This window comes from Mesocricetus auratus, unplaced genomic scaffold (assembly GCF_017639785.1).
Source record: "Mesocricetus auratus isolate SY011 unplaced genomic scaffold, BCM_Maur_2.0 Super-Scaffold_100691, whole genome shotgun sequence".
Taxonomy (NCBI): domain Eukaryota; kingdom Metazoa; phylum Chordata; class Mammalia; order Rodentia; family Cricetidae; genus Mesocricetus; species Mesocricetus auratus.
Window position 1 is genome coordinate 29,695,675 of NW_024429267.1, and position 13,293 is coordinate 29,708,967.

At 38.9% G+C, this 13,293-nt stretch overlaps 1 protein-coding gene across 1 annotated transcript; it reads right to left on the reverse strand.

The window, feature by feature from the left end:
* Nucleotides 1-11,503: 11,503 nt before the first annotated feature.
* LOC121137607 (splicing factor, proline- and glutamine-rich-like) lies at nt 11,504-12,714 on the reverse strand. Its single transcript, XM_040740237.1, has one exon. The coding sequence runs from the start codon at nt 12,712-12,714 to the stop codon at nt 11,821-11,823; it is 894 nt and encodes a 297-aa protein (XP_040596171.1). The 3' UTR covers nt 11,504-11,820.
* Between the last annotated feature and the right edge of the window lie 579 nt (nt 12,715-13,293).

Consider the following 13,293-nt stretch of genomic DNA (forward strand, 5'->3'; position numbering starts at 1 on the left):
GAAAGAAATAAAAGACCTCCTAGAATTCAACAAAATGAAAGCACAACATACTCAAGCTTATGGGATACTATGAAAGCAACGCTAAGAGGAAAGTTCACACACTAAGTGCCTACATAAAGAATTAGGATAAAAGGAGAGGAGGCTGGGAGTCCAGGGAAGCGGCGGTTCTTCCAGCAGCATCAGGTAAACAGGCCGGCTTCCCGGCCTGTGCTCCAGTGCCTGCAGATCGCCTGGGACCTGCACAGAGCTCCCAATCCCGGCGGGCGCCAAGCACCCCAGACTCCGGATCTTTGCTCACACCAACAAGACCAGGAAAGGAGAGGAGGCTGGGAGTCCAGGGAAGCGGCGGTTCTTCCAGCAGCATCAGGTAAACAGGCCGGATTCCCGGCCTGTGCTCCAGTGCCTGCAGATCGCCTGGGACCTGCACAGAGCTCCCAATCCCGGCAGGAGCCAAGCACCCAGACCCCAGGTCTTCTCTCCCACCAACGAGACCAGGAAACCAGAGGACCCAGGGAGACCAGGGGAGTAGCTGTTCTGGATCAAGTACAACAGGACCCAGCATAGGGTCCAGGGGACCAGGTAAGAGGATAAGCGCCCCAGAATCCTGTTCTTCTTCTCCACCCACGGGATCAGCATTCGGACAAGGAATAGAAGAACCACCAGATTATTGGACTTGCTAGCACCCACCAAAAGGGAACTCTGGTCCCCAGACCAGTAAGGGGCTCTTTCTGCACCCACTAGAAGAAGAGATGGGAAAGAGACAATACAAAAATACAGTCAGCAACAGAAAAAAAATTTGACACCGCCAGATTCTAGAGACTCCACACCAGCAAGACCCCAACATTCCAATGCGGACGAAGCAGAAGAGAACGACCTTAAAAGCACTTTCATGAAAATGATAGAGGCCCTAAAAGAGGATATTGGAAAATCCCTCAAAGAAATGGAAGAAAAAACAAACCAAAAAATGCAAGAATTGGAAGAAAAAACAAACCAAAAAAGGCAGAAAATGGAAGAAGAAATGAAGCAAAAAATGCAAGAAATGGAAGAAAAAACAAAGCAAAAAATGCAAGAATTGGAAGAAGAATCATACCAAAAAAGGCAGGAAATGGAAGAAGAAACAAAGCAAAAATGCAAGAAATGGTAGAAAAAACAAAGCAAAAAATGAAAAAAATGGAAGAAGAAACAAACCAAAAAAGGCAGGAAATGGAAGAAGAAACAAAGCACAAAATGCGAGAAATGGAACAAAAAACAAACCAAAAAATGCAAGAAATGGAAGAAAGAACAAACCAAAAAATTCATAAAAGGCAACAAACGGATGAACAGATAAACAGAAAATTGCAAGAAGCAATGCAAACACTGCAAGGGTTGAAAACTGAAATAGAGTCATTAAAAAAAAACACAATCTGAAGAAAGGCAGAAAATAGAAAAGCTGGACAAACAGACAGGCACTACCAATACAAGCATTACCAACAGAATAGAAGAGATGGAAGAGAGAATCTCAAGTGTTGAAGATACGCTAGGAGAAATGGATTTATCAACCAAAGAAAACCTTAAATCCAACAAATACTTAACACAAAACAACCAGGAAATATGGGACACCATGAAAAGACCAAACCTAAGAATAATAGGTATAGAAGAAGGAGAAGAAATCCAGCTCAAAGGGGCAGAAGGCATATTCAACAAAATCATAGAAGAAAACTTTCCCAACCTTAAGAAAGACATGCCAATGAAGGTACAAGAAGCCTACAGAACACCAAATAGAGTGGACCACAAAAAAAAATCCCCTCGCCACATAATAATCAAGACCCCAAACATACAGAATAAAGAAAGAATATTAAGAGCAGCTAAGGAAAAAGGTCAAGTAACATATAAAGGCAGACCTATCAGAGTTACACCTGATTTCTCCATGGAAACGCTGAAAGCCAGAAGGTCCTGGATAGATATTCTACCTACACTAAGAGACCATGGATGCCAGCCCAGACTACTATACCCGGCAAAGCTCTCAATCACTATAGACGGAGAAAACAAGATATTCCTTGACAAAACTAGATTCAAGCAATATGTGTCCACTAACCCAGCCCTACAGAAAATTTTGGAAGGAAAACTCCAACCCAAGGAAGCTAACTACAACCAGAAAAACATAAGCATTAGAGAATCTCTCTCTACCAACAGCCAAAAGAACAAAGGGATGAAATTCCACACATAATTCCACCAACAACAACCATCGCAAATCGAAGAAGGATGAGCAATCATTGGTCATTAATATCCCTCAATATTAATGGCCTTAACTCACCCATAAAAAGACACAGACTAGCAGATTGGATTCGAAGACAGAACCCTTCCTTCTGCTGCATACAGGAAACACACCTCACCCTAAAGACAGACATTACCTGAGAATTAAAGGTTGGGAAAAAATTTTTCAATCGAATGGACCCAAGAAACAAGCCGGGGTAGCAATCCTAATATCTAACAAACTAGACTTTAAAATAAAATCAATCAAAAGAGATGAAGGAGGTCATTACATACTCATCACAGGTGAAACCCACCAAGAGGAAGTGTCTATTCTGAACATCTATGCCCCAAATACAAAGGCATCCACATTCGTTAAAAAAACATTATTAGAACTTAAATCTCATCTAAAACCCCACACAGTTATAGTGGGAGATTTCAACACACCACTCTCACCACTAGACAGGAATACCAAACAGAAACTCAACAAAGAAGCAAAAGGGCTAATAGAAGTAATGACCCAACTGGGATTAACAGATATCTATAGAACATTTCATCCACATAAAAAAGAATATACCTTCTTCTCACCACCACATGGAACCTTCTCAAAAATCGACCACATACTTGGCAACATATCAAACCTCAGCAGCTACAAAAAAATTGGAATAACTCCATGCATCTTATCAGACCACCATGCTTTAAAATTAGAATTCAACAACAACACAAATTGCAGAAAACCTACAAACTCATGGAAATTGAATAATGCTCAACTGCACCATCCCTGGGTCAAAGAGGAAATAAAAAAAGAAATTAAAGACTTCCTCGAATTCAATGAGAATGAAGACACAACATACCCAAACCTATGGGACACTTTGAAAGCAGTGCTACGGGGAAGTTCATAGCGCTAAATGCTCACATGAAGAAACAGGAGAACAGCTATACCAGAGAATTAACATCACAGCTGAAAGCTCTAGAACACAAAGAAGCACACTCCCCCAGGAGGAGTAGACGCCAGGAAATAATCAAATTGAGGGCTGAAATCAATAAAGTAGAAACCAGGAAAACAATACAAAGAATCAACGCAACGAAGAGTTGGTTCTTTGAGAAAATCAACAAGATAGACAAACCTTTGTCCAAACTTACCAAACAGCAGAGAGTGAACACGCAAATTAACAAAATCAGAAATGAAAAGGGGGACATAACAACAGACTCTGAGGAAATCCAGAGAATCATTAGGTCATACTTTGAAAACCTGTACTCCACAAAATTCGAAAATTTAAAGGAAATGGATGACTTCCTGGACAGCTATCAATTGCCAAAACTAAATCAAGAACAGATAAGCAATTTAAATAGACCTATAACCCCTATGGAAATAGAAGCTGTCATCAAAAGTCTCCCAACCAAAAAAAGCCCAGGTCCAGATGGCCTCAGTGCAGAATTCTACCAGAAATTCAAAGAACAGCTTATACCAATTCTTCTCAAAGTGTTCCACACAATAGAAGCAGAAGGGTCTTTGCCAAACTCTTTCTATGAGGCTTCAATAACCTTGATCCCCAAGCCACACAAAGATACAACTAAGAAAGAGAACTTCAGACCAATATCCCTCATGAACATTGATGCAAAAATACTCAATAAAATACTGGCAAATCGGATCCAAGAACACATCAAAACAATCATTCACCACGATCAAGTAGGTTTCATCCCAGGAATGCAGGGATGGTTCAACATACGAAAATCCATCAACGTAATCCACCATATAAACAAGCTGAAAAACAAAAATCACATGATCATCTCACTAGATGCTGCAAAAGCCTTTGACAAAATCCAACACCCCTTCATGATAAAGGTCTTGGAGAGATCTGGGATAACAGGGACATACTTAAACATAATAAAAGCTATATACAGTAAACCAACAGCCAACATCAAACTAAATGGACAGAAACTCAACGCAATTCCTCTAAAATCAGGAACAAAACAAGGCTGTCCACTCTCTCCATACCTTTTCAACATGGTACTTGAAGTTCTAGCTATTGCCATACGACAACAAAGGGGGATCAAGGGGATACAAATTGGGAAGGAAGAGGTCAAACTTTCACTGTTTGCAGACGATATGATAGTTTACATCAATGACCCAAAGAACTCTACCAGGGAACTCTTACAGCTGATTAACACCTTCAGCAAAGTGGCAGGCTACAAGATCAACTCAAGCAAATCAGTAGCCCTACTATACACAGATGATAAAAGGGCTGAAAGAGAAATCAGAGAAAGATCACCCTTTACAATTGCCATAAACAACATAAAATACCTTGGGGTAACGCTAACCAAACAAGTGAAAGACCTGTATCGTAAGAACTTTGAATCTTTAAAGAAAGAAATTAAAGAAGCCCTGAGAAAATGGAAAGATCTCCCATGCTCTTGGATAGGTAGGATCAATGTAGTAAAAATGGCAATCCTGCCAATAGCAATCTACAGATTCAATGCAATCCCCATTAAAATCCCAGCACAGTTCTTCACAGACCTTGAAAGAACAATAATCAATTTTGTATGGAAAAACAAAAGACCCAGGATACCCAAAACAACCCTGTTCAACAAGGCAACGTCCGGAGGCATCACCATCCCTGACCTCAAGCTCTATTATAGAGCTATAGTCCTGAAAGCAGCTTGGTATTGGCACAAAAATAGACAGGTAGACCAATGGAATCGAATTGAAAACCCGGGTATTAACCCACACACGTACGAACATCTGATCTTTGACAAAGAAGCTAAAAATATACAATGGAATAAAGAAAGCATCTTCAACAAATGGTGCTGGCATAATTGGAGACTGGCATGTAGAAGAATGCAGATCGATCCATGTCTATCGCCATGCACAAAACTTAAGTCCAAATGGATCAAAGACCTCAACATAAATCCAGCCACACTGAACCTCTTAGAAGAGAAAGTGGGTGGTACCCTTGAACGAATTGGTACAGGAGACAGCTTCCTGAACATAACACCAGTAGCACAGGCAGTGAGATCAACAATTAATAAATGGGACCTACTGAAACTGAGAAGCTTCTGTAAGGCAAAGGACACAGTCAGCAAGACAAAAAGGCAGCCCACAGAATGGGAAAAAATATTCACTAATCCCACATCTGACAGAGGGTTGATCTCCAAAATTTACAAAGAACTCAAGAAGCAAGTCTCCAAAACACCAAAGGACCCTATTAAAAAGTGGGCTGCAGAACTAAATAGAGAGTTTTCAATAGAGGAGTCTAAAATGGCTGAGAGGCACTTGAGAAAGTGCTCAACATCCTTAGCCATCCGGGAAATGCAAATCAAAACAACTCTCAGATACCATCTCACCCCTGTCAGAATGGCTAAAATCAAAAACACCAATGACAATTTATGCTGGATAGGATGTGGTGAAAGGGGGACACTTCTCCATTGCTGGTGGGAGTGCCAACTGGTTCAGCCACTTTGGAAATCAGTGTAGAGATTCCTCAGAAAAATGGGAATAAACCTACCACAAGACCCAGCAACTCCACTCTTAGGCATATATCCAAAAGATGCCCATTCATACAACAAAGATGTCTGTTCCACTATGTTCATAGCAGCTTTATTTGTAATTGCCAGAACGTGGAAGCAACCTAGATGTCCCTCACCTGAAGAGAGGTGAGGATAGAGAAAATGTGGTACATCTACACAATGGAGTACTATTCAGCAGAAAAAAATAATGGAATCATGAGATTCACAGGCAAATGGATGACACTAGAAGAAACCATCCTGAGTGAGGTAACCCAGTCACAAAAAGAGCAACATGGCATGTACTCTCTCATATATGGATTTTAGACATAGATCTGGGGAGTGCCAGCCTACAATCCTATGGCCAGAGAGTCTGGGAAACAGAAACTTTATTTAGTGGCTGATCGAAGAAGAGCCAGACTCCCTTGGTTAAGTACTGAGCTGAACTCAAGAAAGCCAGTAACAGAGAGGGAGGACTGATGATCAAAGGGATTAAGACTGGACTGGTTTAACCCCCAGAAACAGCTGACCAGACAAAGGTTAACTCTTGAATCCCAGGCATTAGCCTGGGAAGCCAACATGGGACTGATCAAGACCCCCTGAATCTGGGTGTCAGTGAAGAGGCCTAGGGAATCTATTGAGCCTTGGGCAGCAGATCAGTACCCATCCCAAGTATACACACGGACTTTGGACTCCAATAGAACAATGTGAGGTGCACTCTCACCCTGAACTCTTGGGAAAGGGTCTAGGCCCTGCCCTATATGAAATGACACACTATGGACACCCCCATGGAGGGCCTCACCCTCCCTGGAGAAATGAGGGGATAACGGGGGGGGAGGGCACGGGAGGAAGGGAGGGAATGGGAGAGGGACCTGGAACTGACTTGTGAAGCAACCTTAATTCTTATCTAAATTTAAACTGGAAAATAAAATTAAAAAATAAAAGAATTAGGATAAATCTCACACTAGCAACTGAATAGCACACCTGAAAGCTCTATAAATAAAAAAGGAAACAAGCTCACCCAGGAGTAGTAGACAGTTGGAAATAATCAAACTGAGAGCTAAAATCAATAAAATAGAAACAAGGAGAACAATACAGAATCACTTAACAAAGAGTTGGTTCTTCAAAAAATCAACAATATAGATAAACCGATATCCAAACTTACCAAAAGAAGGAGAATGAATATTCAAATTAACAAGATCAGAAATGAATAGGGGCATGTAACAACAGACACTGAAGAAATCCAGAGAATCATTAGGTCATTCTTCAAAAACCTGTAATCCACAGGATTGGAAAATTTAAAATAAATGGACAATTTTCTGGATGAGAATCACATACCAAAATTAAATCAAGAGCAGATAAACAATTTATCTGGAAATGGAAGCAGTCATCAAAAGTCTCTCAACCAAAGAAAGACCAGGACCAGATAGTTTCAGGGCATAATTATACCACAACTTCAAAGAAGAGCTAATACAAATACTAATCAAGTTGTATGAGAGGAGAATAAGCAAAAATAAATAAAAAAATTTTGACCCATAACGTAAAAACAAGCATTAAAAATCAGATGATAGGGGAAAATCCTGTTTTATTTTGATGTGTATACCTCTAGTAATATATATACATATATATGAATAACAAATGCTTTTCACATGAAGCTGTCTGATAACAATCTTTATTCAGCTTTTCTATTATTCTTCGCTTGTAGGAGTTCTTTTTATACATGACTGGAGACATGCATACATAACTATTTCTCCTCACCAATTTTTTTCTAACTCAATGATATGCTTTATTCTAAATCTTGAAAGATACTAATTTTTAGGATAAAATGTACTATTTTATATATTTTTATTAGTTCTTTGAGAGTTTCTTGCAACATGCTGGTGGCATAGTCTCCCTCCCTCCCCCACTATTCTCAGACCTATCTCATCTTCCTTAACTATCAAACTTTGTGTCAATACAAAACAAAACAAAACAAAACACCCATCAAGACCAATTTGCTGTCCAAGTATTCTTGGATATATTTTCTTCCACTAGAGCATGTTCATTTACCAAGGACTACTTTCTTAGAGAAAACTGTTTCTCCCTCTCCTAGCAGTTAACAATTGACAATATATCTATGGCATGATGTAGAGTTCGATGACTAACTGCTCTTTCCATGCTGGGATTTTGGTCTGGATTGGGTTTATCAGGTGGTTCTTGCTGGTAATGTCTTGTGGTTGCAAATATGTGAGTTATTTCATGCTAGGTTTTGCCATGATATTCTGCCATATGGTTTTAGGCATCGTCTGACAGGTAGTTCTTTCTGGGGATATATTGTGGCCTTTCTTCTGCAGTTCTGTTGGGTGGTTTTAGATGGGTATTTTCTAGAGAATCCTTGATGGGGTTCTGATAGGCTGGTTTTTCTGGGGCTCTGTCTTGTGTTGCTTCCTGGAGATCTTCATATTGTTCCTTTGGATTAGTTGCTTCTTGGTGATGGTCCATTAGATAGTTGTTTCTATTGACCTACCACATGGTTCTTTCTGTGGGTCCCTTCTGTACTTCTTCCTGGAGTTTTCCATATTACCCTGTCTGGGAAGCTGCCACATAGTGACAATTTTGTACCTCCTCCAAATGGAATAATTCAAATTCTGAGATAGGCTGAAGTATCAGAGTTTCAGGGCTTCTTCTCTCAGCTTTTTGGTGACACAATTAAGAATTACAAATACTATAAGCTAAGATGGTCATCTCTACCTGTCCATGCAGTTTTATTTCAGGTCGCCAGCTTAGACTTACAGTATGACAGCCCCAGGATGTTCAGTCTTCTTGCATAATGCCCAATTACCCAAAGATTTTTTTCTTCTAGTACAGCAAGGATGTTGATAGGATTCTTATAACTTGGCCCTGAAAGTCACTCTAAATCAATTCCACTGTACTCTAGTGATTGTATGTCCTAGATTCAACACAGGATGGAGATATACAAAGATCCTAATGCTGAGAGGCATGGTTTGCTGCTGTCATCTTTAAAGAAGTTTTGCATTTGTGCTACTCTCTGAAATGAAGGAAAATGCACCAACTTGCCATTAAACAAGACAGGCCTTTTGTCTTTAAGACAAGGTAAGTCTTGTCTATTTCCTTAATACTTTAAAATTAAAAAAAAAGTAACTTTCATCCTAGGCACAGATGTAGGCAGCGAATGACGTAGATCTGCTCTATTTGACTTCATCTGTAGTTTGCAGTTTTGCCCTTCAGGTTACACACACTTGTTTCTGGAAGGATTCATGGTATCTTAGTTCAAATATTATTAATGAAAGGCATTACTTACTGCCTAGATATACCGGCATCTAAATGTATGAGAACACCATTTGATAAGACATTGTTCCATCTTCAGAGAATCTAGGATGAGAGTAGACAGAGGAAACAAATTTCATATTTCAGATTTGGCTTATAACTTCATATAGTTATCTAAACATCTTTTTCTTAGACCCTCAAATTTTATCTTGAATCTCTGTCATGGTGAAATGAAACTATTTTTCAGGTTCTAAGAATAGTTTAGCAAACAAAACAGTACAAATGATAAATGTGAACTCTTATATGATTTCAGCTGGGATTTATTAACAGAAGATGTATTTCTTCTTCTGGGTCATGAAGAACATTTTTTTTTCATTATCTGTATCTGCCAAGGAAGGTTACGGTGAAATAGACAAAATGTCAGAAATAATTAAGAAATATGTAGGGGAACTACCAACCAAAAATTACATTCTTTGGTGATGTCTGGTTTCGTCTTCTTGGTCCCTTGACATATATAAATACCACATATCACATCTTTCATAGGACTCTGTGTAAGGTCAAAGCTGATGAGCACACAGTACAGTAAAAGCAAAGGACAAGAAAGACTTTCTCTGAGAAGCTAGAGGTTGTGGGTTCTAGTTAGTCAATGTACATTACATACTTGATGCAGCCTCTAGAGTCCTTTAGATTTGTGGCATAAAAGGCCTCCTATATTTGTAGTCAGTTTGTATTATAAGTTTCAAACACATATCTATGGTATTATTTTATAATTCTATCATTTTAACTACAAAATTTCTTTTAAATACATTTCTATTTTCTCCCTTACTTATTAGATTGACAAAGTAGTAAAATCAACAGAGGGAAAGTGTTGACTTTCTGTAAGAGCCTGGCATGGATTTTTACTTCAGATGACTCCCTTATTCAAATGGTACACACTTACAAGAATTTTCTCATTGGCTATAATAGATATAAATCATTTGTTATTACTCAGTTTCTGAACATGTAGATAAGAAATACAACACAGAAATCTTCCTATCTAACATTTTAAATTACTCATTAGCTGTGGTAATTATAAAAAAATTCAATACAATCTTTTAAATGTACCCATGCTAAGCAACTTTAAATATTACATTCGAGTAATTAATTGTTCTGCACATAATTGGAATTCTCATTATTTCTATAATACAAATATGAAAATGAGGTCCAGGGAGGACAAGAAATTCTTATGAGGTTTATCCCATCAGGAAGGGGAAAGCCTGAGTTTACACCTCTGCTTGTAAGATATTCTCTCTAGGCTAGGAACGATTAACACTTCTTTCTCTTTTGATGTTCTCTTACTTCCTTTAGCTTTTGTTTTGTTACTAAACTTGAATAGCACAGAATCTACCAACTCTCAGACTTCTACATATGCCAATCAAGCTAAGCTCTTGTCTGAACCATTAACAATTTCCATAGATAGAATAAAAATAATAAAAGCACTTGATTCTCTGTAACCCACACTGAAATTTCAGTATTTACTCACAGATACATTTATTTCATATATTCTATATCTCAGTTGTTTATTTTTTTAACAGTAAACAATCTACTTTATTATTGTCAAGTCAGAAAGTCTCTTGTTCTAATGAAAGGAAATTCAATTAAGTTGACAATCAAGTAACATCATCAAAACACCCCCAAGCTTCAGTGGGAGGAAAGAGTATTCATACTATATAGCCTGAGCAACTCTCTCTAGGTTTAGTGCTATGTTAAAAAGAATGGTATAAAAACAGGTCAACTCCATAGTGAGAATGGTTATTGGCAGTCCTACATAGTAACAGTCACCACTAGCTCTTAAAGAGAACCAATAGATTTTTCAGACTACATATTTTGCTCAATAGCACACAAGGGGGTGTATGTTAAAGAGTACATAAGGCTAAATCTACCTTATTTATAGTTAACTCTTAACTCTTCTCAAAATTTTAGACTAAATCACTTAAAGTAATACATGAAAAGGCTTCATGTTTAACAATCTTTAATTCAAATGCAAAAGTTCAGTACAAGCCAATGGTAGGGCTTGGGACTTATTCGTTTTAAAACAAAATAGGGGAAATGCAACAAGATGATCTTTCCATTTTCAAAAGCTTTCAAGGAAAGGATCATAGATAGGGCCATAAAGGATCCATTTAACCAAACCCCCTTTCTCTCACTACCAGTAGTTTATACCCATTCCGTAATCTTAATACATGTTCCTGAATTAAGATTTACACTTTGACTTTTCTAACATAACCATTTAAAAATGCTTAGCACCAGCTTGCTTCCTATAATGCCAAACAACTAACTACATCAATATGCATTTCTTTTTAAAACAAGGGGAGGGTCATTTGTAGAAAGCAATGCTTAGCCTCCAGATACATTTCCTGAAATGGCATATGCCATTCAAAGGCCTACACACGCTCGTGCTTTCCAAGTGGAATACCTAGCCTAATGTGCTTAGAAGCATGAATGGCAAAGTTGAAGATCAGTATTGTAACTATTTTTCTATTTATTCGAAGCACAGTAAAAAAAATGGTACACTTTGGAAATTCAGTGGCACAAGGTACACTGCCATTAACTTGAGAAACATTATACAGTTAAAAAAAAGTAAATAAAAAGAAAATTTTTTTCTCCTGTTTTGAACACTGCGTTACATAATTTTACCTGCCCAAACAGACCATTTACAACTATCAGGTCAATAAACTGCTAACATCCATAAAAAGGTAGCTTTCTTACTAAAATGCAAGAATTTAAAAGTGGTATCTAAACAAGAAAAGACAAAAACAAACTGAATGAAAGCCTAGATATCTAAAATCGTGGTTTTTTGTTTGGCCCTTCATACTCTTCTCTTCCTCTACCATATCCTGCTGGAGTTCCAGGCCCCATTCCTCTAGGACCCTGTCCACACACAGGACCCGCACCTCCCTGCCCAAAGCGCTCAGTACGCATGTCACTTCCCATCATGGAACCACTCATGGTTGCCGGTGGAACTCCAGGATTAGCTTCATAACCTATGCCACCACCACCACCTAGAGGTGGAAATTTCTGGCCTCCTGAACCATAGGGATCTCCCATGTTCATTGTTCCTCCACCACCCATTCTCATGTCTCTTTCTCTTGGATCCATGTAGCCCATTCTGCTGTAACTTTCTTCTCGCTGGCGTCTCATCTGTTCTTCCATCTCTCTTTGGCGAATCATTATCTCTTCCTCTCTTCTACGTCGTTCCTCCTCTTGCCTCAGCTGCATTTCTTTACGTTTCTGCATTTCTTGACTGTGAAGTTCTTCCATGTGCCTCAGTTCCTCCTGGCGTCTCATCAGATCTGGGCGCAAAAGATTTGCTTGATGCTCATGGTAGGCATCTTCCATTTCACTTTCCAATTTATCTTTCGCATCCTTCATGTTTTTTTCAACTTGTTCCCTTTGCTGTTTTTCCATTTCATCCAAGGACTTCCATCTTTGAGAATATTCATACTCAAATGTGCCATGCTGAGCAAAACGAGGAGGTGTTTCTCTCTCCTTTTGATACATTGGATTCTTCTGGGCCAGTTTTTCAGGAAGACCATCTTTGTCATCTAACTGTTCAAGAGGTTCCACAATGACTGGGCGAGGAGTCGTTGTCAATAGGAAAGCACCTTCACTGCATCTTTCAAATGCTTTTCTTGCTGCTGGCTTTGATTGTTTATATATTGAAAAAACATTCATAGAATGAGGTTAAAATGCAGCCTTATACCTATAGAACATATTTTGAAAGCACAGCTAAGAACATTTATGGCTGTCAATTGCATTTTGATGGAATCCAGACCACATGAAGGGCTTGGTGTGTTGAGTTTCAACACTGTAGAAAGTGTTTATTATTTATTTATTTTATACCCTGGCCTCACTTTCCCCTCCTTCTTCTTCTCCTAGTTCCTCCCCGAAAACCTCCCTCTGTTCTTACCTCCTAATCTGCTTCAGACCCATTTTTATTTAGAAAAGGACAGGTTTCCTGTGAGTATCAACAAAACATGGCATATCAAGTTATAGTAAGATTAAGCACATCTTCATGTATTAAAGCTAAGCAAGACAACTCAGTATGAGGAGTAGGGTCCCAAAAGTCAGCAAAAGAGTCAAAGACAGCCCCTTCCTACTGTTAGGAGTCCCACAAGAGGACCAAGATACACCACTGTCACATATATGCAGAGTGCCTAGGTCAGTCCCATGCAGGGTTCCTGGTTGTCAGTTCATTCTCTGTGAGCCCCTGTGAGCCCATCTTAGTGATTCTTTGAGTTTTCTTGTGGTGTC